The following is a 25,974-nucleotide window of genomic DNA, read 5'->3' as shown; positions in this document are numbered from 1 at the left end:
AATCAGTTCATTAGCAAAAGCACATATCTATCCCAAAACTGACCACACATAATCCACTCCAAGTATTTCCCAAACAAGGAGTCGGTTCTGTCACAACTGCAAAGATCCTTCACAATTGCTTTGGCTCATCTGCATTCACTTAGTGCTTTTGCCAAAAGTAACTTGGATGATTTTGCACAACACCATGGATCATCTGCAAAAGCTCATATTTCTCCCAAAACAGCTCATCTATGTGTCAAAATCAAATTTCTATGTCATACGAGTAGTCCTTGCCCCCAAAATGCATTGTCCCTTTGACATTGTGTGAACACTGCAAGTCAAAATCATTAGATGTTTTCTCACAACAGTAGAGGTGCCGCGAACACAATACAATTATATATAAGACTGATTTTAGAAGAGCAGTTTTCAAAGTTTGCGGTTTGACATACTCCACTCACAGTCAAGGAAATTGCAACAGTTTTTATTCACACAGTTACTTACACATTAGAGTGCAACAAAAGAAAGTGTACGCCGAATTCCGCATATTTATGAAAAATTAATAACTAAAATTATACCTAGCGCACAGCATATATGAAGAACCAACTACTGTAAAATTTTTACTACACAGTAAATTCTGTCGAGTAAATTTGACTCTATTTAGAGTGGGAGCAAATAGACTCAGTTTTAGAGTAATATTTACCCTTGGAAGAGAGTAAAATAAAGAAGTGAAAAATAAAAAATAAAAGTCACTCAAGAGTTGAGGAACGATCTCACGACCTTCAGCTTGTAATCGACGCCCTGAGCAATAGAGTTCCTGCTGTGTGTTACTGTAGTAAGTATATCGCTCGTGTCAGCTGGAATCTTCATAACTCTGAGACCAAAAACATCTGGGAGCTAAGCAAACAGTAGAAGTGGCGTAGCTCAGGTGGTACTGCGGCCGTCTCCCAACCTGAAGGTTCCTCAACCCTTCAGTGACTATTTTTTTTTGGTCAATTCATTATTTTACTCTCTTCCAAGTGTAAATATTACTCTAAACTGAGTCTATTTGGTCCCACTAAAAATAGAGTCAAATTTACTCTACATAATTTACTGTATAGTCACTATCGTCAATTTCCCCCTCTTGGCCATCCATACGCTGCTCTCTGTTTGGCCAATGGTTTTCATCCGCGTCACAGCAAATGCAGCAAGGGGAAGAAAAAAAAACAGCGTGAATGCCTCTCAACCATCCTGTACACTGATCCCCTGTGATATGCTTGACTAATTTTGACAATTGAACCGTTGATTTGGCACATTATGACTTACACACTGAAATCCTGCTGACATGTTTTGGAGAGGACAGCCATTAGACTGAAAAACAACGAATCCAGTTCGAACAGCAAGATGTATTCATTTGGAAAATGTGTTAAATGTGGGCACATTTTAGGCTAAATGTACACAACCGTTTGCAAAGATCCACTGAGACAATTGAAACGTGTAATAAGACATTGGCAATTTGATAAAAGCAATGAGAAACGCCATTCAGTTGGCAGCAATTGTAAGGTGGGTTTAGGATTTGTCCATGGTATTTTGAAAATGTCATCTCAGTTTCAAGAAATGTGCCAAACCTATGGAGAAAAACTGTAATTGCTTCCAGCACTGGTGGCGTTTGTCCACAAAATATGACGTATTTGCCGTCCTTCCGGTGCTCTGTGTCTTTAAGGTGGGCTGCGATGGGCAGGAGGGCGTGGCCAAGCGAGCTGACTCCTGCAGGAGGTACGCACACACACACACACGCGCGACTTGACTTCATCCTGCTAACACATCGGTGCTCTTTTTGAGATAGGTGACAGCTTCACCGAGAAAGCCACTTTTGCCTTCCACGCGGCTCTGGCTTATACTTCCGAAGTGACCTTTTTGCTTTCTTTTTTTAAACATCTCATTTCATTGGAAGCGTGCATTCTCTTTCCCCTCTCCTCCATTGTTGAGCTGCTGGGGGCCTCAACGTGGGACCGGCTTCTTATGAATGGGATGCTAAGGTAAGAGTGCTCACCGTTTGGGATTAAAACTGCACATTTGACATCATTACTAGGTTTCAAAAAAATGATGTTGTTTGGGGATGTTTAGTCTAGGAGGAAGGGGGCGCAGTGTGGTGTGTGGGTGTGTGCGTGTGTGCGTGTGTAATATGGCAGCTGATGCTTTTGTGTTGGAGCTACTTATTGTTCTCCTGCCATGTACACACCCCTTGAAGCGCTGCTTTATGCATGTCATGGTACATTTAAAATCCAACTATCAGTCAATATTGAATGTGTGTCTTTCATTACGGGAAACGTGCACAAGTGCCAGTTTTCTCATTTAAAGTGATTTCAATGTTCAGATACCTTCCCTGTAAATGCAATTTACTCGTTTCGAAATGTTAATGGAGTCTCTTTCTGGCAAATCCAATCACCTTGTGTCATGCCATATTGGTGAGCCTTTAAACTTAATTGTACTATATCTACATTTTGTTGTTCAAGGCACTTTTTTATGTGGTAGCACCGGTTACAACAGAAAGAGTAACCAGATATAGCTCACCTTGTTTGTTTGCTTTAAATTAATTAGCTTGTCAGGAAGCCAGCTAAATTACAGAAAATATACATTTGTTTAGCCATGTCCATTACGTTTGAACAGCAGGCTTCCATGGCAAACTTAAGCATCAACAGTGTAGCTAGAAACAAGCTCGAGACAATCTTGTGAAGGGGGCTCCAGCCTTTTTCCCACCGCGAGCTACTTTTAGAAAAGCAAAATAGCAGCGAGCTCCTCACGTTTCACATTTATGGCCACATTTTTATTTGCCTTTACTTCAAACACAACAACAACAACAAAATGCATACATTGGCATATATATATTTTTTTCCAAAACCAAAATTATGTTAAATATGCATGCATGCTAGTGGTGCATTGGATCATAAAAGTCACGGTTTGGATAGGATTGTTTTTTCGGACCAGAAAAAAAGGTACATAGTATTTGATTTCTTTTGTAAAACACGTTTGCCCATTAAAAGAACACAAAAAACAAGGATTTAGGAACACAACTTTAAGTGTAACATGAAGCAGATACATTCTTATTTTATACATGGTCCGCCCATGTGTAAAATAAAAAAGGTATTAAAGGCTTAAAGCTGTGTTTCTAAAATCTAAACGGTTATATTTGACATTTTGAGTTGAATGTAGTTGTTTTTTTGTTTCTGTTTTTTTTAACATTTATTTAATGGGCAAACGTTTTTTATAAAATAAATGAATGCAAAGTTCTATTTAGCTTGTAATGAAAATACCTCAAAGTGCAATTGAAAGCACATGCCATTCCTTTAAACATGGAGAGTGAATTACAAAGTAGCTTTGGTCCAGAATACAAAAAGCAAGCCAGGTGCCAGCTGTCAAACTCATTTATGTTACCAGCCAGGCACCCGTTGCTAATGCTAACAGCTAGCTACAATGACAATACAATGACGCCGTAATTAACAAGCAATTTCTTGGCGTCCTAAATTAGCGATGGAATATGAGTTTGGGATAGCGTTGTTTTGATATTTGTCGCAACTACATAATGTCAATAAAAAGTACGATAAAGAAATCCTAAACATCGAAAAGGGAAGTCAAGCTAGCCATCGCGCCACGACATGGCCCAACTTCAGTCTACTAAGGCTATTTGCATTGCCGTCAATGTATTATTTTATTTGATAAACTTTATTTTGATGTTTGCCTTAGCTGTGTATATTTGATATATATATATTTGTTTACTTTAGATGTCCATTAGATGAATAAAATACACTGTATCAGACATTTGTGATTCATGTTGATGGCGAGATACAACAGATAACTTTGGCATCAACAGTATATGTACCTAATAAGTAAGGGTGTGCCAAAAAATAGATTCTCATAAGAATCGCGATTCTCATTAAGTCCGATTCAGAATCTATTTTAAATGTCTATTTTAATGATGTTATTTAAATTATTTTATAATGTCTTGCCTTTGTCTGTGTGTGCCTTTTATTTGGAACGCTGTTCATGTTGTACCCGGTTTGGCCACTGAGTGGCAGTGTGGTTCCACGCGGTCTATTACACTGTTAAATTGGAGCTACATTAGAGAGTAGAAGGAAAAAAAGTCACGATCAAGTTATTCCAATAAACGTTATTTTTTTTCAGCGTGGAGCCGTTCTTTTGAGTGATAAGAGTGCCGCGAGTAGCGCGCTAATTAGCATTAGCGAGTCAGACTGGAGTAGATCATTACGATTCCTTGAACATCTATAAATTGAAGCAAAAATCATTGTCAATCAAATCATTTTGAATCAAAAATCGTTCCTAATCGAAAATCGATTCTGAATTGAATCACAGACCCAAAAATCGGAATCGAATCGTGAGACATTCAAAGATTCCCACCCCTACTAATAAGCTATACATAGACAGACAGACAGATGATTTTATAGTTTTAAACTAGTGAGCCAGCGTCTATTCATACTGCAAGCAAGGTCCTTCAGCTTGCTTAATTAAGCCTATGCAATTTAGCAATCAAGCTTTGAATAGACATTTACTCGGGGTATAACAATAAAATACATTGGGCGAGTTGTTTCTGATTTTGGATAGCAAGATGCCACAGTTAAATTTAACAATCAAACTAGCTGAAAAAAGAAAACATTAGATAGACTTAATGTATCTACTGTATCAATCTGTCTGGGGCATCTAACAAGCAAGGCTCTTGCTCAGTATGTGACGTCATGTCATCTTTCCCCTCTCCAGTCCATCAGCACTTCACCTTTTCATGGGGACACGATGTAATCAGGCATCTTCGTGTGAGGCCTCCTTTGTTTTCACAACTTCCAGAGTGTTACCTTTGACCCGTCTTATCCAAACGACACATGGGGACCGGGGTCCTTTTGTGACATGTTAGTGGACGCCGTGATAGATTTAAATGGGTGAGACGGCCTCCTCGTGTGTCACCAGCTCAGCCTGTTTGCTTAGCCACCTAAGGATTTAGCCTGCAAACGAGCCTGTACATGTTTCTTCATCTTGCATTACAAATCACCTCAGCTCAGTGCTTGAAGGTAAAAGTTAACCTTGAGTTGCAGTGGGGTTTGTTTCCGTTTTATGGGCTGGATGCCTGGGTGTAGTTTACAATTTTCAGAAAAGCCTCTGAGACGGACCCTCAGCGTGTTATTTGTGGCATCCTGTGCATGAACATGCCTGTGTGCTCGTTGCGCACTGTGTGGCGTCCGGTCCCTTCACATTCCAGGAAATACCAACATAAACTGTTAGTTGTGATCCAAAAACGCCTCCCAGGATGCACTGTGTAACATGTGGGCGCATTTTGCCTCATTGGACATGAAGGTAAACTTCCTGGAGAAAATTCATTAGCTCAGTTTAACTCATTCACTGCCATTGACGCCTATAAACGTCAAACATTAATTGTAACTATTTCTATTAGTTTAACATTTTTCCCCCACTTTTGTTAACAAGAGTATGAAAACCTAGACATAAAAAAAAATTGAAAAAGAAAAAAAAAAGATTATTAAAAATTAGGGACGTCAGGCGATAATTTTTTTTATTATAATTAATCGCATGACTTCAATAGTTAACTCACGATTAATCACAAATTTTATATCTGTTCTAAATGTACAATAATTTTTTTTCTAGGTTTTCATACTCCTGTTAACAAAAGTGGAAGAAAATGTTAAACTAATAGAAATAGTTCAAATGAATTCTTTACGTCTATAACCGTCAATGGCAGTTAATGAGTTAATGACCAAAAAAGTGTTTTTTTACTCAACCCTCCAACATAAAACAACCTTATTGGTCGTTTTACCATGCACCAAAATACGACCAAATGTTACGTATTGTAGTTTAGCGACCTCTATCAGCCATGGTAAATAGCCAAAAAATAGTAATGGGACATTGAACCCGGGTCATCCGGTCGGAAGATGAACGTTTATCTTACTGAGCTAACAGGCAAGTAATGATCTTAGTGTTTTTTCTAGAGTTGACATGTATGTCAATTTGCCGTCACGGTCTAAAGCGGTTAGTATTAGGCTTTCAGTGAGGTAGTACAGTAGTACATGTTACGTCACTGTCTTCCGACAAGACGGACCGGGTTTGAGTCGCATTAGCTCCACTTATGGTTCAGTTACATTTAACATGGCCGATAGAGGTCGCTAAACTACAATACTTGGTTGTAATTCTGCTCATTTCAAAATGACCTATGTAGTCGTTTATTGTTTGAGGACTGTCTCTATTTTTGGGCATTTTTTAGATAAACGGCTTTGTTTTGGTTGTGTGTTTCTACAAACAACAGAAGAAAATACTAACATTTGAAAATAGAACATGGCGACCGCCGACCATTGCTATGATGCAGTGTTTAATGGAAAACAAATGAAACTGATTTAAAATACAAAATTATGCTAGCTTTATTAGGCCCTTTTATGGCGTTTTGCATTGTGCATTAGCATTAAGCTAGCTAACTTTCGTAAGACAAAGTTAATGTGATTTGGTTAAATACACAAGGTTCTTTGTTTTATGGTTCATTTCAAAGTGTAAACAACTGCTTGTTGTGAAGTTTGCTGCTACCATAGCTAACGACCGTTACTCATATTTTAGCTAAAGCTGAACAACGGTTTGTACCTCGTAATGCTCTCAAGTGAAAGCCTCCAGCCTCTTAGTATCCTGAACATGTTAACCTTTGAAGACAGGACAGGATGTCCATGGCAGATGACATTGTTTTGGCAACATAGTCACAAAGAACAAACCTTACCAGCTTTTACCAGATCATTGTCGTGGATACACACCTTTTAGTTTGTCATGAATCTGTTCGTAAAATCCCTTTTATGTTTTGTTTTATGATGTTTTTGTCCTGCTATGTTGTTGGTCTCACATGCCACTTATGTGAAAGGCTTTGACTGGTGCTTTTGTTTGGCGCCATTGTTTTGGTGTTTGCTGTTGTCATTGTGACCCAGCATTTGCTGGTTGGATCAGCTGAAAGGAAACATCGATTCTGTCATACCATCATGTGGTTCATGTCAAATTGCTGTCGTGGTAAGAAGTCAGTTTCAGCTCATCATTGAATGTTTAGTGCTTATAAGTCGAAACAAGTTGTTGGCAGTTTGTTTCCTTTCTGCAGCTCCATTTCACTCTGTAATTATGGCGCTTTGAAGCAACAGTCTATGGATGCCATCATTTCACTCGCATTCTTCCCGTCACGGATGGCAATGCGAGAACGGGTTTCCCACACCAGTCTGCAAGGTTCATGGTTCTCCTGAGACACCTTTCTCCTCTTGTCGTGGCTGACCACATGGTCACCAGGGAGGGGGCGTCTGGCAGCTCTCACTAGCATTCCAGCTAGCATGTGGCTTTCCAGCTTGAAATGTAATTTGCACCGCCACACCTGCCAGAGGCAAACCAAAGTCAAGGGGTCCACCTTGAGCTTTGTTATTCAAGCTTTGCTTTTTAATGGCAAATCGCAAAACTTCTGAAGCATGCGACATCAATTCACAAAACTTTAAAAAAACGGAACTATTTAGCAGTGCCCATCTCATCTAGTATACCTGGTTCAAGTTTGGTAGCAATTAGATGAACAGTTTATTTGCTTGCATCGCCTTTTCTGGCCCTCATGATGTTCTACGTTGTGTGGACCCGTGCAACAGAAAGCTTCATTATGACATGTTATAATGTGTTGATGGCGATACGAGCTGTATTTGTTTGCTTTGGGACCGTTTACACATGGAGGGCAGGCGCGGTCGATTTTTTTCCCGTGAGATGCGAGCTGCCACTCGCTCATTTTCTCCCTGCCCTTCCTGTGGACGTCACCCCCACCTCATTCCCACTCCTACAGACGTGCGTGACTGCAAGACTTTCTTGTCATTTTCATAATAGAAAGGCGCTGCTGTCATGTCTTATGTATAGAACCGGAACTCTGGCTTTCTTCTCTGCTGTCATGTAGAGAAGTGCAGGTCAGGCAGAAAGATGGACTGTGGTGTCTGGAGCTTGCGCGGCTGTAAATGTAGCACAGACGAGTCGTCTTCTCCTGGGGCATCAGAGGTCAGCCGCCACGCTACGTGCTGACTGGCTGCAGGCCCTCTCTCACCCAAGAATGCTTTCATTTGCTCGTTTAAAAGCTTTCAAATGGTCTCGACGACGCAGTCCCCGCATCCCCGCATATGATATGTCAATTGACTTTTCTCTTTCTTCTTGCAAGATCCTCTCCTCTTTGATGTGATTTTGGCAGGAGATAATTTTAGACGCAGCACAGTTCTTGTAATATCGTGGAAAATTCTGTGGAATTTAAGCGGGGCACCTTGGACGGCGGGATGAGGAAAGGTCTCGTCACATCAGCTCGCCAGGTCCGAATGGCGCTAAAACACTCTGATGTGAGTTTTAAGACACGGAGGTGTCATTATTTGAAAAACGATTTAACTTTTCATCATTTAACGTCTTCTACAGAGATTCTTCAGTGTGTGCAACACAGGTCACAATTTATTTGGACCATGTTCAGTTAGTCACTATTTCAAATGTGAAAATAGTAAAGCTTGTTTTATGCTTTGACGCATGTGTGTTCCGCGAGGTAATGAGACGTGCGGAATCAAATCGACAACTTTTGCAGGACTCACAGATTATAGGGAGGAGTGAACAAAACTTCACAACAATGGAAGTAGAAAACCGTTTAATTTTTTTATTCAATAACCTATCGACAACAACCGTTTGAGGTGAACAACCTACCTTCATTTTACAAAGTAAATGAAAGCAAAGAATCAGGAAGTAGAAAACACTTGTTTTACAACAGCTTTTGCACCGTCCATGTAGGTTACAAATTTTTGTAGGTGTGCGTTGTGTAAAATGTAGCCAATGCAAAGTGTGTGCATTTTGAAGAACGTACCTTAGAGAGACCACCCTTCACAAGTAGGGGTGGGACAATACGGGTAACTCACGATTCGATACTGTGACGATATGTGGCCCACAATAACGATGATATCACGATACACGATATCTACGATATTCGATGTATTGTCTGAAATCTTCTCGCCGATATATCACGATATGCAGTATGTGAGTGACAGTGAAATCGCCGATAGTGTCTAGACACCAGTTTTTCGCCACTGCTCTCACCTACTTTACCACCATTTAGGGGATTAGCGCCCCCACAAACAGGACAGGATAGATTAAGTACTGACAGTGACAGCAAAGGATCACAAAAATCACGGTTCGGATTAGATCAGGGATTTGAGTCGAATCATTTAAAAAAGATTTGTTTTTATCAGAAAACAAAAGATAAATTGATTTATTTTATGAAACACTTTTGCCCATTAAAAAAAATAAATAATAAAATCAACTCAAAAAGTCTAATTTGGTCATTTAGGATTTAGAACACAACTTTTAAGTGCAATAAGAGGCAGATACACTCTTATTTTATATCTGGTATTGTGGTTGTGGCTCAAGTTGTGCTCAACCCCTCCCCTCTCCTATGGTGGTGTTGCATATTTGTGATGTCATAATGCGCACGACCTTGTGCTCACAGAAGATGCAATATGGCGACATGGCAGTCGCCAATGTGGGCTTTCTTTTCTGTGTTGCATTTTTAAAACATGACTGTTTTGGCAAACTCAAAATGAGTTACTGGTTGTCTTTGAAGCAGAGACATCAATAAAATGCTGCTTCATGGTTCTTAACACAATGCTTCAATGTATTTGTACACTTTAGCACTTGAAAGTATATTTGTATTCAAGTTCATTTTTGCAAACAATTATCGGCTTATCTGTTACTGACATTGGCACTTCCTATATTATTGGTTTATCGTTTTCGGTTGAAAATAGCATTATCGTGCATCCCTAATAAAATAACATTGTATTAATGGCTTAAAGTTGTTGTCCTATAATCTAAATGTCACTATTTGACATATTGAGTTGAATGTTTTTATTTATTGGAAAAGGTGTTTTATAAAATAAAAAGACAAAGTTCTATTATCTTTTAAAATGAAAAAGACAAAGTGCAATTTAAGGCACATTCCCTTCCTTTATACATGGAGAGTGAATTACAAAGTAGCCTAGGCCCAGCATATAGAAAAAGTAAAGAAATCAAGACAGGTAGCTGTCACTCATTACTATTGCCAGCCCTTTTTTGCACTTCAGGGCAACCGTACCAGCCAGGCACTAATGCTAACACTAGCTGCTAGCCACTAACATCTGAGACTTGCGGCGTATCATACAATGACAACGTAAATAACTTGCGTTTTTTTAGCATCCTAAATTAGCGATTAAATATATTTTGGGGATGGGATTGTGATAAAGCTGGTAGCAAATAAGTAATTTAAATAAAAACTTCGGTATGTAAACCAACACATCGAAAAAGGAAGTCAACCTGGCGGTCACGTCGCCGCACAGGCCGACTTCAAAGTGAAAGCCCTCCAAGGCATTTGCATTGACATCAATGTATTGTTTGGTAAAGCTTTAGTTTTTAAGTTGGTGTAGGCTATGTGTTACGTTGAGTATGTTTCCAGCTTCATTGACATGTCTGAATGATGGGGTAAACCCATTATGTGCTTTGCGCTGGTGTGCCGTCATAAAATATCGATTCTGCTGTTAGTGTATCGATGTATTTATTGCAACAGAGAGCACAACAATACATTGCAATATCGGCAATTTTTAATTAAACTAAACAATTTGCTTATTATCAAAATAGTTGTAGATTAATCTGGTAATCTATTAGTTGTCAAGTAATCAGTTAATTGTTGCACCTCTATTGCCAACGTATATCACAATATAAACCCGAGTATAAAATAACTTACGGCAGAGTGCTAGCGATTTTACATCTACCTTTATAGTTGGGTACTAATTCAAATGAGAACTGAGAATGCTACTGTGCTCACTGCTCAAGCATGATGGCAACCTGAGTATAAAAAAAAAACTGTCAGGTGGTCAGCTACTATTCAAAATGACTAATGCTACTTTGTTAAAGGCTGACATGAAAAAAATGAAGACAGTTGAGATCATTTGGATGTGCTCTCTGTTTTTATTTTTGTTTTTCCCCCTATTGTGCAATGCCAAGCATCGGATCAAGACTCAGTTCTGGCACATACTGAAAGTGACTACAAGGTATAAAATGTGTTTGGGACATTAATTTATCAAACACGAACATGTAAGCTACCCGGGTTAAGCAAAATGGCAGACTTTCTTATTGCTTGAAGAAAACCTTTGTATATTTTTGTGAAACACTCATTTGCAGTAACACCTCTTCAACTGAGCTGTTTTGCTAGGCGGGAATGGGACTTTTGCTCAAAATGAGCCCCTTGTGTGGGTTTTTGGACTCCGAAGTAGCTGCTCTGTTTGTCAACAAGCTAACGACTGAGCTCTCTGGACCCATATGGGCCGTTTTTACTGGATAGTTAAACTGGGCCTTTGTTGTAAAATGGCCATCAGATGCTTGCGCTCTGTCTGTGCGACAGTTCCCTGCCTCCCTCCCTGACATAATGTGATTTCCCAGCTGAAATGAGATCTTCAGGCCAGCTAAACCGAGTTTGCTGGCTGATATCTGTCTTAAGAGGTGGCCATTTTGTCCGCTTAATGGCCGGATCTTGCGTGTACCATAGTAGTAGTCATCAATAGTACATGGCATGTTACTTTCATGGTTGTTGTTTTTTTGGACTCTATGTCTACTCTTGAAATGGCTGTGAATGACTTGCAAGCTAATTGTCTCCCCAGCCAGCCAGCCCACTAAACGTCCCACATGTCATTTCCCCCTCAGGTCATTCACTTATCCATCCAGGTCAATGACTTCAAATTGTCCAGACACAAAGCCCCGCCCCTCCTCTTCCACACACTCCCAGTCAGCAGAATGCACCCTGTACAAAGATGGCGCATCAATACTATCAGCGCAATGTACTTGAGTGCACGTCTGTCTCTTGCGTATTGGCACCTTTGAGTGCCAGAGCATCGACAGGAAGTCAAACGTTCAATGCAGGAAGTCAATATTTTCCTGTCAGTCCTAATAAATTCAAGCTATTGCTTGGATGTTTTATGAAGGATATTCATTGCGAGTGATTTGAGCCTTGAGTTTACAGCCTGTGCGTGCGTGCGTGTGTGCGTGTGTTTTTACAAAGACTTCCTCATGAGACGTCACATGAACATGCAAACGTGTGATTTATGGCCCCCTGTGTACTTACGTATATTGGTATTGCTCTGCTTGTTTCTCAGCCCACCCACTAAGTTAACAGGATCATATTTAAAGTGATTTTATCCTCATCCATAAAAACCAGGGTACGATATTTAATTGATAGTTAAGTGTTTATAAAAGCGTGTTCCCATGGCGCACATAGTCAAAGAAACTGGGATAAAGTCAAGTAAGTGCATCCATATCATAATTAGTCTTTCACGTCTTCATTTTAATGGGTATCATTGCTCACTGTGACTAACCCGAACCCGAATATTGGGTTACCCCTTTCATAACCGGAATACTGGTTCATATAATACCTCGAATCAACGGGGCATTGCTTTTCGTTGTGCGCATGCTCACAACCTCTACCTCGTCTCCTTTTCCTCTTCTTCGCTTATTTGCACTCGCAAGGAATCTTGGTATTTGTAGTAACGACTTGTATGCGCAGCGCCGTCCTACACGGGCCTCGCTTAAATACATTGATTTCTCCGCGGCGTTTTCACGTTATATTGTGCCTCCATGGCGAAAATGCCACCGTTTGTGACACGTTAACTATTCATGTGAGACAGACGCGACATCACTCGTAATTCTTAAACAATGTTTATCTCCAGCTTGCAGTGTTTAACAATACACGTCCGTGTAGGAACATTAGATGACACACACATGGTTCCGCTTTATCCAAATGAAGTAAGAAGCGCACTTCTGGAGCGAGTAGGAAACAGACTACTTTATTTAGTGTGGTGAGTGACATGAATATTATGTATTTTATTGACCGTTTAAAGTTAGAAGCGGAAATGACGTCTATTTCTGCCATGATGGTGTCCGCCCTTCACCCCCTTACATTGAGTTATTCTGAACGCCATGTACACGGGGGTATCGCTGTCAACTTGCGCATGTAAACGTGTTATTCCGATTGTTCCAGAAACCCGAATTCTGACCATAACCCGAACGTAGTCTGTGTGTCCATTTAAGGGACAGTTAGTCTACTCAGTGTCAACCCGAGTCGACAAACTCGCTTGTGAAAATTTCGGAAAGACCCTGGAGGACGAAAGTAACATTTATTTGCCATCTAAGTCCTTGGCATTCTTATTACAGCATTTTCAGTTCCCTGTTTGTTTACTAAACCAGACGTCACGGTTTCCTGACGCATTTCGCCAACCCCATTGTTTTATCCTGTTTTACGCAGCTCCTGCCCCGAGTTTGGGCCATACGTATTTCAGCCACCCAGTTATCATAGCAGTTAATATGAAATTTAGCTGATAAATTTATTTCTATTTACTTTCACGTTCATGTTAACAATTTTCAATGTGATCCGCACATAGCGCTAACAGGCATGTCACTTCCTGGTTCTATGTCTAAGAATCATGGAGACTTTAGTCTTACTAGCCTTATGCTGCAGTTGCCAGTCAGACCCAACGCAAGCTGAACTTTTCTGGCGGCATGTTTCCAATGTTACGATGCGGGACTGGCGTGATTTAAATGGCGGATGGTGAGTGCCTTGAATGTTTAGTGCTGTTGAACTGTCAACCAAGGATAGCATTTAGCATTAGCAACCACCAGATTGTCAGCAGATTGAAATTGATTAAAAGTAGTTTCTGGTGAGAATTTATTGTATATTTGTTCTTTAGCGAAATTGTAGTGTCCCGTTTTTTTATTTTGGTCACGCTATACTTAATCTTGAAAGCGTAACCTAAAAAAGATGCCAAATGCTATCTGATTCTTGTGAAAGGACGCAGATGCGCTGGTGTTTCTGTGGTGTGTCATCCGTGTTTGTAGTCAGCCCATGAGTGTTGTTAAAGAGTGTTTACAAAGTCAAGCCTCCCGTGCTGTGACCTCGCAGTTCCCACGCCAAATGCTGCCTTCTCAGGCTCCCCCCTCTATTTTTGTTCCCCGTCTTTCACAATCCACACCAACATGTACTGTATACGCGCTCGCATGTAGAAAGCTATAAATAAAACGGTGTGCGAATCGAATGTGCCGTGTAACAAACGTGAACTGTGTTGCTAGATTCAAGCCTGTCGGATTTGGGGCTGGGGAGGGAGGTGGTCATGTTTGAGATGGGAGACGAGTGGAACCGACTCACAAATAGGACTTTTGTCTCTCTTGCCCGTCTTGTTTTGCCGCCTGCAGTCTGTTTATGCCACCCAGAAGCTCCCGTTTTGCTGTATGTGAACTATTCCACCCCCCTTTTGGGGGGAGCACATGGAGCTGCAATAATAAACTTGTGACTATGAGAAAAGTGTGCTTTGGCAGGAAACAAGCCACATAGATGGAAAGTTGTTTTAGCATTTAGTCCAACATCACATTACTAAATTGTTTAGCTCCAAATGTATTTGATTCAAAGACGTAGCCTGCCGCATACGGAGACCATGTGGTGTGCCGCCTGAAGACAGGAAACACCGTTACGTACTGGAGGGCGTCTCCATGGAAACAAGGCAGGTGAGGGCATTGAACAGGAAGTCGAGGCTCGCTGTGTGCTGTTGAGGTGATGAAATAGCAAGAATGAGAGGCCTAGTGGGTATTTCGCATTGAGGGCAACCAGCAGAGGGCGCAGTGGTGAAAAAAAGCTTGTTTCCATTTGAAATGCTTAAGCGCTGGTTTTGCAAACGTTGCCTTCAAGTGTCGGAGACTCAGTTTTTTCTCAGCTGTGTGGGTCAGCAGAGCCCCAAGTTGCCAAGGGAACTGCATTGAGAGCCTAATGTCGCAAAGGGCGTCAGAGTTCTGTTCCCAAAGTGGCTTCTTGACCCGAATTTGATGTTTGTACATGCCGTTAGCTTATCACCTAACCAAGGCTAAAGTCAAGTTCCAACTACTGTAAATATTTGTTGTTGTTTTTTTAAAGAAAACAGCTCAATTTAATTGATGCTACCCATGGCAAGTTTGTCAAAAGATGTTTTTGACAAACCACGCAGTGGAAGAACTGTTACTACCACCACTGAAAACACCCAAACTAGAGCAGGCGGTCATGAACTTTGAACTGCAGTTAGGGAATGAAAATGTTGCCAATGTCAATTGTCAAGCTTTCAACGTGTCTCCAAGTTCGATATTTATGTATTTCTTTAGATTGAAAAATAATCAAGTATCTAAATGTGGACTTTACTATCAATTAATTGTATACATCTATCTTAAGATGACTCATGTACTTTTTATGTGCCCCATGAATTCTACCTAGAAAATGTGAAATGACCAGGAAAAATAATCCAAACAATCCCCATAGACTAATCTCACCTTCCTATTACTACGTAAGGCTTACCTAAGTGGTTGGTGGCCCACCATTTTGTTCCAAAGCATCAAAGCTAACCTCATTAGGTGGGTGGCACAAAAAACTTGGCGTGAATCTAATTGGGATGTCTTGCCAGCGAGTCAAAGAGTGTTGCACAATTAGTGACAACCTGGTGATCTGCAATCCAAAGGCGCCGGGAAAGATCTGCTTCGCCCTTGGTAGACCACCTTGGAAGCAAGCTCCGCTCTTTTCATGTGTTGTCTGATATGTCAGAGCTGTAAATGAGACGCCCCATGTGCCTGACCTGCAGGGCGCCCGCCACCTGAGAACGCGGTAACGGCGTCTAGCTGGCGATCTGCGTCGAGGTTTTCTTCTGTCTGGAATGGATGGCGTGTTTCAATAATGCAGACCTGTTGAATTTTACACATGTCAAAACAATGGCTCGGTGTCCTAATACTGTTGTCTCGTGCCATGTGTGAAGTTGGCGTCGTGATCTCGACCGCGTTTTCCTTCTCACATTCCTTGTGGTGTTGCCTAGCAGGTTTTGAGGTCACGTTGATGTTGGAAAAGCGCTGCGCAAGCATCGTGATCTTTGGGCTTCTTTACACATTCCTCGCAATGATTTGTATTTTCAAATACTGAGTGGTACTGAATATGATACCGAATTTAAATATGTTTCTTAAAATACTGACCATTTCATTCAAAGACCAGAGTTAAGTTGTGAAACTATGCTAGTAGTTTAAGAGTTACAGTCAATATTAAAACACTTTTTAGGCCATAAATGTAAAACAATCAAACGTCTAATGTATGTGTACCTTCCTCCGCCGCGTGACCACATATTCCAACGTCACACAGAGTTTGTAACCTCAAAATTGTGTACGCTGCGATTGTTGTAAACCGAACAACTCTGTAATCTGATCGTCTCTGTTTTGTCACATACAGAAGTTAATAACTGCTGAGCTAAAACAACAGCACCAGGCATATGGTCTTCATGAGTTCAGGATTTATAATAGTTTGGGATTTTTCATTATGGTTTGTTTTTATTTCGTTTAAATGGGTTTTTGGAGCGGCTTAGTTAGTTTTATTTGTTTTTGTTTTTTTGGAGGGAGATGCTTTCTTTTAGTTTTATTAATAGTTTTAAATGTACAGCAGAGCTGTCACTATTGAGTATTTTTAGAGTCAGTTATTTTATCGATTATTCCATCAATCAATCAAATAATCCGATAACATTTTTAGAATTGTATTGTATTAAAAAATATGTTTTTCTAATTATTATTTATTAACCATTGGTTGTTGTTTATTTGGTATTGAGATCTATCAATCGAGAGGGATTTATTTATGTTGTACTCAACAACCTTCAACTGATTCAATTGCTCATTCATAATGGACTACAGAAATCAAATGGCTCTAAATGATTACTCGATTTAAAATAATTGTCGATTAGTTGTCGATTAATCAATTAATTTTAACACCTCTAATATGTAATATTTTGAGTGCTATAGATAGAAAAACGTCAGTAAGTATTATGCAATAAAGTAAACTTTGACCTCTGTACAGTACAGCAATACCAAAATAAATAATGAACCCTGATAGCTCATGTATGATATTGTCAAAGTCGAATGAAAAGGACATTTTCCCTGTAATTATAGTTTGTTTTATAAGCATTTCACATCCTTAATGAAAATGCATTTATCAATTTTAATTTGAACCTTTTTGAACGTTTTTGTGAACTATAATAACCTTGATGAAGTCGTACCGCATTTGTGCAAACTGGAGGATATGTTTCTAAGTAGTACTAAATGTCTGTGCCTTTTTGCCAACGCCGTCTAATGTGGGCATAGGCTATTAGATCCCGGACACGATTCACCGGTCGACATGAAATGGGGGGGTTGTCTTTCAGCCACTTTGGTTTGAAGCAGACATTTCTCAAATTAATCTCGGCCTTGCACTTTGACAGACACCAACAAGGGAATTTTCTCAAATGAGCCCCATTTGGAAGCAAGTATCCTGTTTAGATAGGTGATGCTCAATTGGCAAAAGAGTTTTTGTCTGTTATCAAATGTGGACAGAACATGAATGTCAAATTTTGATCATTTCGGAGAGTGTTGGAAAGTTTAAAAATAATAAAATAAAAGTTTCACTGATCTGTATGATATTTGGCATCTATTATCACATGACGACGGGAAATCTGAAGAACCCACAGACGTCATTGAACAATTTGCTCAAATGTGCCCAGATCTTAAGCAGGAATCCTTGACAGATGGGCCGTACTATTTTGGCCAAATTCGAGACTTCTGTACTTTGATTCCCAAATAGGGAATTCTCTCATATGTGCCGCACAGAGAAGTAGTTGTCTTAGACAGATGAGCAATTAATGTCATAAACTGCTCAATTTGATTCTCATTTTGTGGGGTTCATTTATTGCTGTTTGCAGCTGTCATTGGAGATTGAGATTAAAGTTGTGACCTCTGAGTTTATATTGTATCTCCATTTTAGAGTGGCCATTAAAATGTCACTGTGCATTACTTAACACATAATGTTGTTTATATCATATTCTTTTTTTCTTTTTCTTTTTTTTTTTCAGGTTCCTGTGCTGACTGTTGAGGATTGTTTATCCAGGATTTCCGTCATCCCTCCGAGCTAAAAATAAATAAATAAAAAATCAGTTGCCATGCCTATCCTAAAGCAGCTGGTGGGCTCCTCCCAGAAGAACCGGCGTTCCCGCACAGACCTGACCCGGGAGATGATCAGCGCGCCGCTGGGCGACTTCCGCCACACCATGCACGTGGGCCGCAGCGGCGACGCTTTCGGCGACACCTCCTTCCTCAGCACGCGCTCGGGGGAACCCCCCGCCGATTCCGCCTCCTTTCCCAGTTCCCCCCGTCCGGGCTTGCTGTCGCGCACCTTCCGCAGCAGCAAGCGTTCCCAGTCCACCACCCGAGTGGACCAGCAGCGAGAGCTCCCCCTGGTGGTCTCCGAAGGATCACCGACATACGTCAAGAACGCCATGTCTTTGCCCTTCCTCAACGATGAGGTCAGTGGCGACGCCAAGAGTCTGTCCCCCAGTCCTTTAAAGCAGCTCAGCGAAAGCAACGGCAGGGACGCCGCGGCCACCGCAACCTACTTCCTGGAGCTGGACGAGCGACGTTTCGGGGAACCCGGCGAGCTCCCCGAGAGGTGGAGCCCCCCCGGAGGCGGAATGAAGCACGCCGAGTCGGTCATGTCCTTCCACGTGGACCTGGGCCCGTCCATGCTGGGGGACATCCTGGGCGTGATGGAGAAGGACGACGACGACCTCGGCTACGAGGAAGGCAAGAGCAGCGAGGGCCGCGCCTCGCCGCCACTCAGCTCCCACGGAGATGACGTGGACACAAGGACAATGACTGTGGCGGAGGAGGAGCAGGAAGCACCCCAGAGGACCGATACTGAGGCGCTCTACACCCCCCAGTACACCCCGGAGGTCCTCCCCAAACACTTGCGGCACCTAGACAGCTGCTCCGTGTCCAGCTCGGGTTCGGCGGCGCTGGACGAGAAGGCCCACGTGTACGCGGCCGACACGGACAGCGCCACCTTCAGCGCTCCGCCGGAAGAGGAGAGCCACTTCTCGTCTTTCTTGGACGACGACGACGATGATGAGATCCACGTATGAGAATCTCTGGAATGTTGTTTACGTAAGCAAGCATCCCTTGAGACGAGAGTTGGATAGTGGGAATCGTGAGGAATCTGTTTGTCTACTCTCGCTCTTTGAATATGGAACATTCCAGAAGAGGGACACTGAGGACAGCTTGGAATGGGAAACCGTTTTCCCCCAGCATCTCGTTTGACGTGCTCCCCCCTCAATTTGACCATCGCTTGGGGTATCATCTTCGCCATCGGAATATGAATGACAAGTGCCATTTCAGCTGCCAGGCTCCGCGTCGCCACTTCCTGCGGAATTCTTTTGTGTTTTCCCGCTTGCCAGCTGTACATTCCTGAAGTGGAAAGAAAGCCACTTCTACACGCAAGCAGAGGTGTGCAAGTGAGAAGAGTGTCTTCAAGCCGCAGTACCGTATTTCCCCAAATAGACACGTGCGCGCATGACAGCCAATCAGGATCTGAGAGACGATGCTATAGTTTTGGTTAGCATTAGCGTGCGTACACTTTAAACGTACATGTGTAAATATAGCATCCATTAACTGACTTGATTGTTCCTGATGAGAAACTTGGGGGGTGGGGAAGCACAGTGGATTCATGATTTGTAAAATGTGCCTCACAGTAAAATACTTCAGGGTTTGATTATCATTCATGTTCAAACCTGTGTTTGTGCGCATTTTTTCCATGGGTAGTAAGTACAATTTTAAGATGTCAGTTTATAGACCATAAAAGCTCATGCAAACATGATGGAAATGTATTTTTTAATGGCCAAGACATTATAATTACTATAATACTATTATGATTATTATTTTTGGCTCAATGTATATGCAATTGGCTGGTGGTGTATTCCGCCACTTGTCCAAAATGGATGGGAAAACAGAGAGGGTGTTAATTTGTTGTAAGTGGATGGTAGTATCGGAGTTAAGCGGCACCTTGATCCTGTCAGTCAATCAAAATGAACAAATAAATAAAAAACTATGAGAAATGGACTCGGTTCACACACAGCCATTAGGTAACTGCCAAGTCTATTTGTAGTCTGTTGCTAACCAAAACAGCAGCGCATACGAAAGCAAGTCTTGTAAAATAATTCCTTGATGATCTCTGTGTGGGGATGACTTCTTAAATGATGAGGTTGTGTCCCTGTTTGTTTCCCTGATTTTCTCCATAATTGTCACTTAGCTTTAAACTTCACATTCACTACCATTGTATTACCAAAACCAGTAACATTTTCCAATAATGCGCCCCCTTGGTTCTATTTGCAAAGACGCACTGTGAGTTGTCACTTCCTACCATAATACCGGTAATTAGGTTTATTCAGTGTCACCAACAGGCCCAATTAAATACAAATCTGTCAGTATTTGTTCTTATCTTTGTTTTGTGTTTGTTTGTGTGTACGCAGAAGCAGCCATATGCAACTTCTGGAGTCATCGCAGCTTGAATGTTGTCATGTTTCCAAAAATAAGGATTAGTTGTGCTGCTGCTTGGTGAAATGTGCCAAAATGTTATTATCATTATTCCGCCAAAACTGATTGGTAGATTGTCCCTTCCAAATATGTTTTATAGCTTCAAGAGGATAATCACTAAATAACTCCAACACTATAATATATACTTCTGATTGTTGTATGATTTTGTGTGAGTGGAAGTGGGATGTTTGTCTTATGCCTTACGGTTGTTGTCTCGACTGTATATTTACAGCTCTTCTTTCTTTCTTTCTTGTATTAGCCAGAATAACGTATATTTTTCAATAAAATAATTTGTGCTCATTCATAGTTGTATGTTTTGTTATCGCCTTAGCACGTTAGGTGATTTTGTCCTTGTATGACGAAGACGGACAAAAAACGTTTCCTGCAAGTGGGACCCTCGAACAAGGAAGGAAGGAAGGAAATAATCGAGTTGTGGCCGGACGTGCCTGGTAAGTATGAACTCACGTACTCTTAAGAGTGAGGAGTCATGAGTAAAGAAAGTGGTTGAAGGTTGTGCGATCATAAATTATGACACGGTTAAACATTTACAATTAATGACCGTCCTGACTTGTTTTCCACCACACATTTATTTGTGCCAGTCCAGCCTAGCTAAAAAGCATTGGCCAACATTTACAACTTCCTGTAGATGAATCGGTATTAGGTAGGCTATGCTAGATAGTTTGTTGTCCAATCAGATTTCAGATTTGATTGGTTTCTATCTCAATATGATCTGCCCAGTTCCACAATCCCGAATGCTGGGATTACGCTGTCAGAAGATTCACCACTCTCCGTTTTGGCGAGGCTCACAGTGACGTTGGCATTTTTCAGTCATCTGATTGGTTGGTCAGAGCAAGTACTCAAGTGGGATTCATAATTACTTGCAGGAGAAGATGAATGTCGGATCTCATTAAAAAATCCATTTCAAGATGAAAGAACTGACAATTGGACTGAAAAGCATTGGGTTTTGGATCGTTGCAATTTGTTTTGTGAGGATTATTTTGATTTCAAAATGTGTTGGAATTGTGTTTGACTACTACTGTATAACTATCTGCCTGGTTTGTATGCTAGCCACAGGCAAAAGCAATACATGTATGTTGTTTACACCGTGTAAATTGCAGAAACATCAGAAATGCCCGGATGTTCAGAATTGTCTGGTGTGTTTCCACCTGGAAATGGATTTATTCAGCATTTGCAGAGCTGCAACAACTAGCTAGCTTCGATTTCCCAGCACAGCTAGCTAAAATAGCCCTGAGAAGCAAAAGAAGAGGAAAGCAAATGTGGTCAGTTTGATGTGTTTTATTCGAATGTGCTTATCATATTAGAAGATAAAATATTGATTATCAACTGCTCTATTGTAGTAACTTGATGTCAAACTGCCCTCCAGCTCGCATTGCCAACGTCACAGCTCGCCTGTTTTCTGGGTTTGATATTGGGAATTTGGGCCATTCATATTTAGCTTATTTATTTTGAGGGTCAAAAATCCCACAAATTTAAAATCAATATAAATGTGGTGTTCTAATCCAACTCCCTTCGGTTGCTCGTACCACAGGCCGGGAATCCCCCATTAAAAAAATCCCCCCACAACCCCATTAGTCTCCCGGCCCCGGGTTTGGCAAACCCTGACATCAGATTTATTCCCTTGTTCAATCGTTCAAGCCCACTTTTGTGGACCTTCCATTTCGTGATGTCACATTACACCAGTATCCAATTTGTCAACAGGGGCTAAAAATGTCATTATTTTCACCCTGGTGATAACTGCAGCCCGTTTAAATTGATTTCTGGCGGTCAATACGCACCAGCTGCGCTATTAATCGTTCCGTTTGTCGCAGTTATTCTTCTTTATGCATTGCTAGTTTTTGTTTTATTGTCTTGTTTGCACATCTAATTTAGTGTCGTTGGATTGTTTGGCCTTTTTTTTCACCTTCCAATTTACAGGACAGCTTGTTGTCTACTGCCATCTAGCGGTGACTGGAAACTCCTGTCTGGTCTTTTAAAAGGAGTGGTTGTAAATTTGTCTTCATTCAAAGCCTCACAAATGTCACATCATATGCGAGCATTGATTTTGTAAAAAGTCTTGCGTCATTTATTGTAAAATGTTGTTACTCACAAATGACGCCATAGGATTTAAGTATGAGGCAACACTTTGTTCTTCACATTTACAACTTCTTCAAAAAAGAGAGAAAGAGAGAAAGAAAGAAAGCATCGTAACCCGGCTGTTTCTGTCCCCCGCTCAAGTATGATATTCACTTTGGGTTGTAGTTTCCCGCTGCCACCAATGGAAGGCGCTCTCTGACTTTAGGTGTATTACGTCAAGAGGCCCTCCTTTTTTCCTGCTAAATTCCATCAGCAGACTCGCGAGCCCTTCCAGGGACGACGGCATGCGGCAATCTGGAAAGAATTAAACAACCTGCCTGGTGTGTGGAAGGTGGGCGGGTGTAGTGGGAAGAGTGGGGGTGGAATATGAAGGAGAGAAAAAGAGACGGGAAGTGAAAAACTTTGGGAGGAGGCGGTGGGAGAAACAGAATACAAGTTTGTCCGTATACTGTACCGCCATTTTTTGCTTTTGTTGCTCTCTTTTTTACCCCTCCCTCACACATACACGCTCATACACACACCACAAAATCTAGACCACTCCCCTGGCTATTCCAGCATTTTATTTCTTTTTAAGTCTCGGGCAGCATTTTCGCAAGGCCTTTATTTTAATGGGTCATAAACAAACAACAATAAAGTGTGTGTGTGTGTGTGTGGGGGGGGGGGGGTGTCTCGGTGGTAAATCTCATCATGGGGACCGTTTTCTGGGTTTTTACTATCATTGTGGGGACCACGTGTCCTTGTGGGGACAATTTGGTGGTACCAGTGAGTCCAAACCTCTTTTTGAGGGTCAAAACTTGGTTTTAGAGTTTAGGTTTGAATTGGGTTTTGGTTGGGGTTAGGGTAAGGCAGTCAGTTGTGATGGTTAAAGTTATGGTAAGGGTCTGGGAAATGCATTATGTCAATGAGATGTCCCCACTAGAAATGTAAACCCAACGTGTGTGTGTGTGTTGTATTGTTTTTGTTACATAGTGGGGCCAACATTCTGGGATTTCACAGAGTTGTGGGACCCACCTGTCCACGTGGGGCCATTTTGCTGGGCCCCACAAGTTTAGACCTCTTTTTGAGGATCAAGACCTGGTTTTAGAGTTTAGGTTTGAATTGGGTTATGGTTGAGATTAATGTAAGGAATAAGGGTAGGCAATCATTTCTGATGGTTGGGGTTAGGGGGAGGGGCTAGGAAATGCGTTATGTCAATGAGATGGCCCCACAAAGATAGTAAAACAAACCTGTCCATGCGTGCCTGCCTGCATGTGTGAGCGTTTGTTTACATGTGCGTGTTATAGTATTCACCACTCTTGGGGAAAACACATCAGATCCTTGACTGTGTGTATGTGTGTGTGTTCTGATATTCAATACTCTTGGGGACAAAAATGACTTTACACAATCACAACTTGGAGGCATTTTGTAGTCTGGGGACCATAAATAAGGTTACCATAATATGAGTCGGTGCAAGCGTACGTGTTTGTGCGTGCATGTGTATATTCTGGTAGGGCCCGACGAGTCATCGAAATTTTATCGATTTCGATTTTGTCTTCTCTCGATCTGTTGTAAAACGTAATAATCGAAGAAAAACGATGTATGTGCAGAACGCCGCGGTGCGTTTACAAGTTTCCGACGTGAAAGTACTCTGAATGCACCATGTTCCTTTTAGCAAGCCCGTAGCAAATCAATGTGATTCTGCCATCTCTAAGTGTCCTTTAAGCTGCTTAATGACACTCCAGTTGGAGTTAACTGTAAAACTAAACGCCAAGAAGAATTACATCCACTGTATATCTAACATTAACTACAAAACATGCATCATTTTTAAAACATCGCCAACCTAGCGCTAGTGCTAAGATTAATGGAGGATCCCATTCAAATGCTAACCGGAAATTAGCATAGAAAATTCATACACAAGTGCTTGTTTCATGCAGCTGTCACTAGGTGGACAAGTAAACATAGTCATGATACGTAGTCGTATTACAAGCTTACGGTGCCAAAGTAAATCTAACATCCATCCATACTTCCACACTGCTTATAGTCAATGAAAATTTATAGAAAATGAAGTGGGTAAATGCAAATAACGGATACTACTCATTTGTAAATTTTCACAAAATTAACAAACCCGTAATTATTAATAACTATTTGACCAAAAAATAAAATAAAGGCCACCTCAAAGGATGCTGGATACTTCTTTCATCCCACACAAGGCTTGAACTAATCGGTGTTGCATAGCAGTTTGCGCTTTTGCAGGTCAAGATGTGCATTTTTAGCCTCATCAAAACACTGATATTTAAGTTTTTCCGAAAATTGACCGCCGGGGACAGCCCCAAAAAGCTTCGCTGGGAGGCTTACGTTACCTACAAGCGGCCGAAATGAGTTTCCTCCGCAGGGTGTCCAGGGTCTCCCAAAGAGATAGGGTGAGAAGCTCGGTCATCTGGGAGGGGCTCAGAGAAGAGCCGCTGCTCCTCCACGTTGAGAGGAGCCAGATGAGGTGGCTCGGGCATCTGGTTACGATGCCTCTCTGGAGAGTTTTTTCCGGGCATCTCCCACCGCTGGAGGGACTATGTCTCTCAGCTGGTCTGTGAACACCTTGGAATCCCACCGGAGGAGCGAGTTGAAGTGGCTGGGGAGAGGGAAGTCTGGGCTTCCCTGCTAAAGCTGCTGCCCTCGCGACCTGACCACGGATAAGCGGCAGATAATTGATGGATTAATTTAATGAGTTTCTGGAGAGGAAAAACGAATGCTACACATTTAGCAAACTTATGCTACACACTTAGCTAAATAGGCAACCTTGTGATTGTCACAGCATCCCGTAGCCTACGTCAGTTGGGAGGGGGGAAAAATCAGCTGAGAAAATTAAATGTATATTGATATTGATAAGCAATTGAGAAAAATGGATGGATATAATAAAGTAAATACATTTCATATTTGAAATTTTTGTTTGACTTTTGAAAACTGCACAATAAATGTTCTCAAAATATATTGTGGTATATCGGCATTATGATATAAAATAGCCTATTTTGTGATAGAAGACTCCCCCACAGCACTACCCACAGGTAAAATAATACTACTCAAAGGCACAAATTCTTCACAACTTTCTTCTGTTCTCATTGTGTGTACAAAATGGATGAACGGCACCACAATGCCCCTATGAGGCCAAATCACACAGGAACACCCGGTATTTATTCTGATTGCTATTTTACTATCTTCATATTTTACTTTCTTACCAATTTAATTTCTCGCTCTCCTTTTAAATCATATTACAAGCTTACAAGAGTTTTTAAGGCTTGCAGAACATTTCATTTTCTCAAAACTCAGGGAAATATCCAAGGACTTTTTATTTGTCATACCAACACACGTACACATACAATCCCTGAGCTCCCAGGTTAGCCCACTAAGTCCCCAGACTTGTGAAAATAACATAAGATAAAATAAATATGATACAAAATTGTAATGTAG

General features: G+C 41.3%; 1 protein-coding gene across 4 annotated transcripts; it reads left to right on the top strand.

The window, feature by feature from the left end:
* The first annotated feature begins 1,716 nt into the window (after nt 1-1,716).
* Nucleotides 1,717-20,739, top strand: LOC147181453 (cdc42 effector protein 4-like). Of its 4 annotated transcripts, XM_086059499.1 has the most exons (3): nt 6,897-7,014; nt 8,204-8,345; nt 17,928-20,739. In XM_086059499.1, the coding sequence occupies exon 3, from the start codon at nt 18,015-18,017 to the stop codon at nt 18,990-18,992; it is 978 nt and encodes a 325-aa protein (XP_085915625.1). In that variant the 5' UTR covers nt 6,897-7,014; nt 8,204-8,345; nt 17,928-18,014; the 3' UTR covers nt 18,993-20,739. The 4 variants fall into 4 exon arrangements, with proteins under 4 accessions (XP_085915607.1, XP_085915634.1, XP_085915616.1 ...); XM_086059481.1 differs by lacking the exons at nt 6,897-7,014; nt 8,204-8,345 and adding an exon at nt 1,717-1,994; XM_086059508.1 differs by lacking the exons at nt 6,897-7,014; nt 8,204-8,345 and adding an exon at nt 5,851-5,934.
* The last annotated feature ends 5,235 nt before the right edge of the window (nt 20,740-25,974 follow it).

Source organism: Leptonotus elevatus, chromosome 1 (assembly GCF_054856555.1).
Source record: "Leptonotus elevatus isolate MCC_2025b chromosome 1, RoL_Lele_1.0, whole genome shotgun sequence".
Lineage (NCBI taxonomy): Eukaryota > Metazoa > Chordata > Actinopteri > Syngnathiformes > Syngnathidae > Leptonotus > Leptonotus elevatus.
The sequence above is the reverse complement of the archived record's forward strand: the minus strand, read 5'-3'. Positions and strand labels throughout refer to the sequence as shown.

Coding starts and splice junctions, on each gene's coding strand:
- LOC147181453 (XM_086059481.1), top strand. CDS start 18,015: ATGCCTATCCTAAAGCAGCTGGTGGGCTCCTCCCAGAAGAACCGGCGT.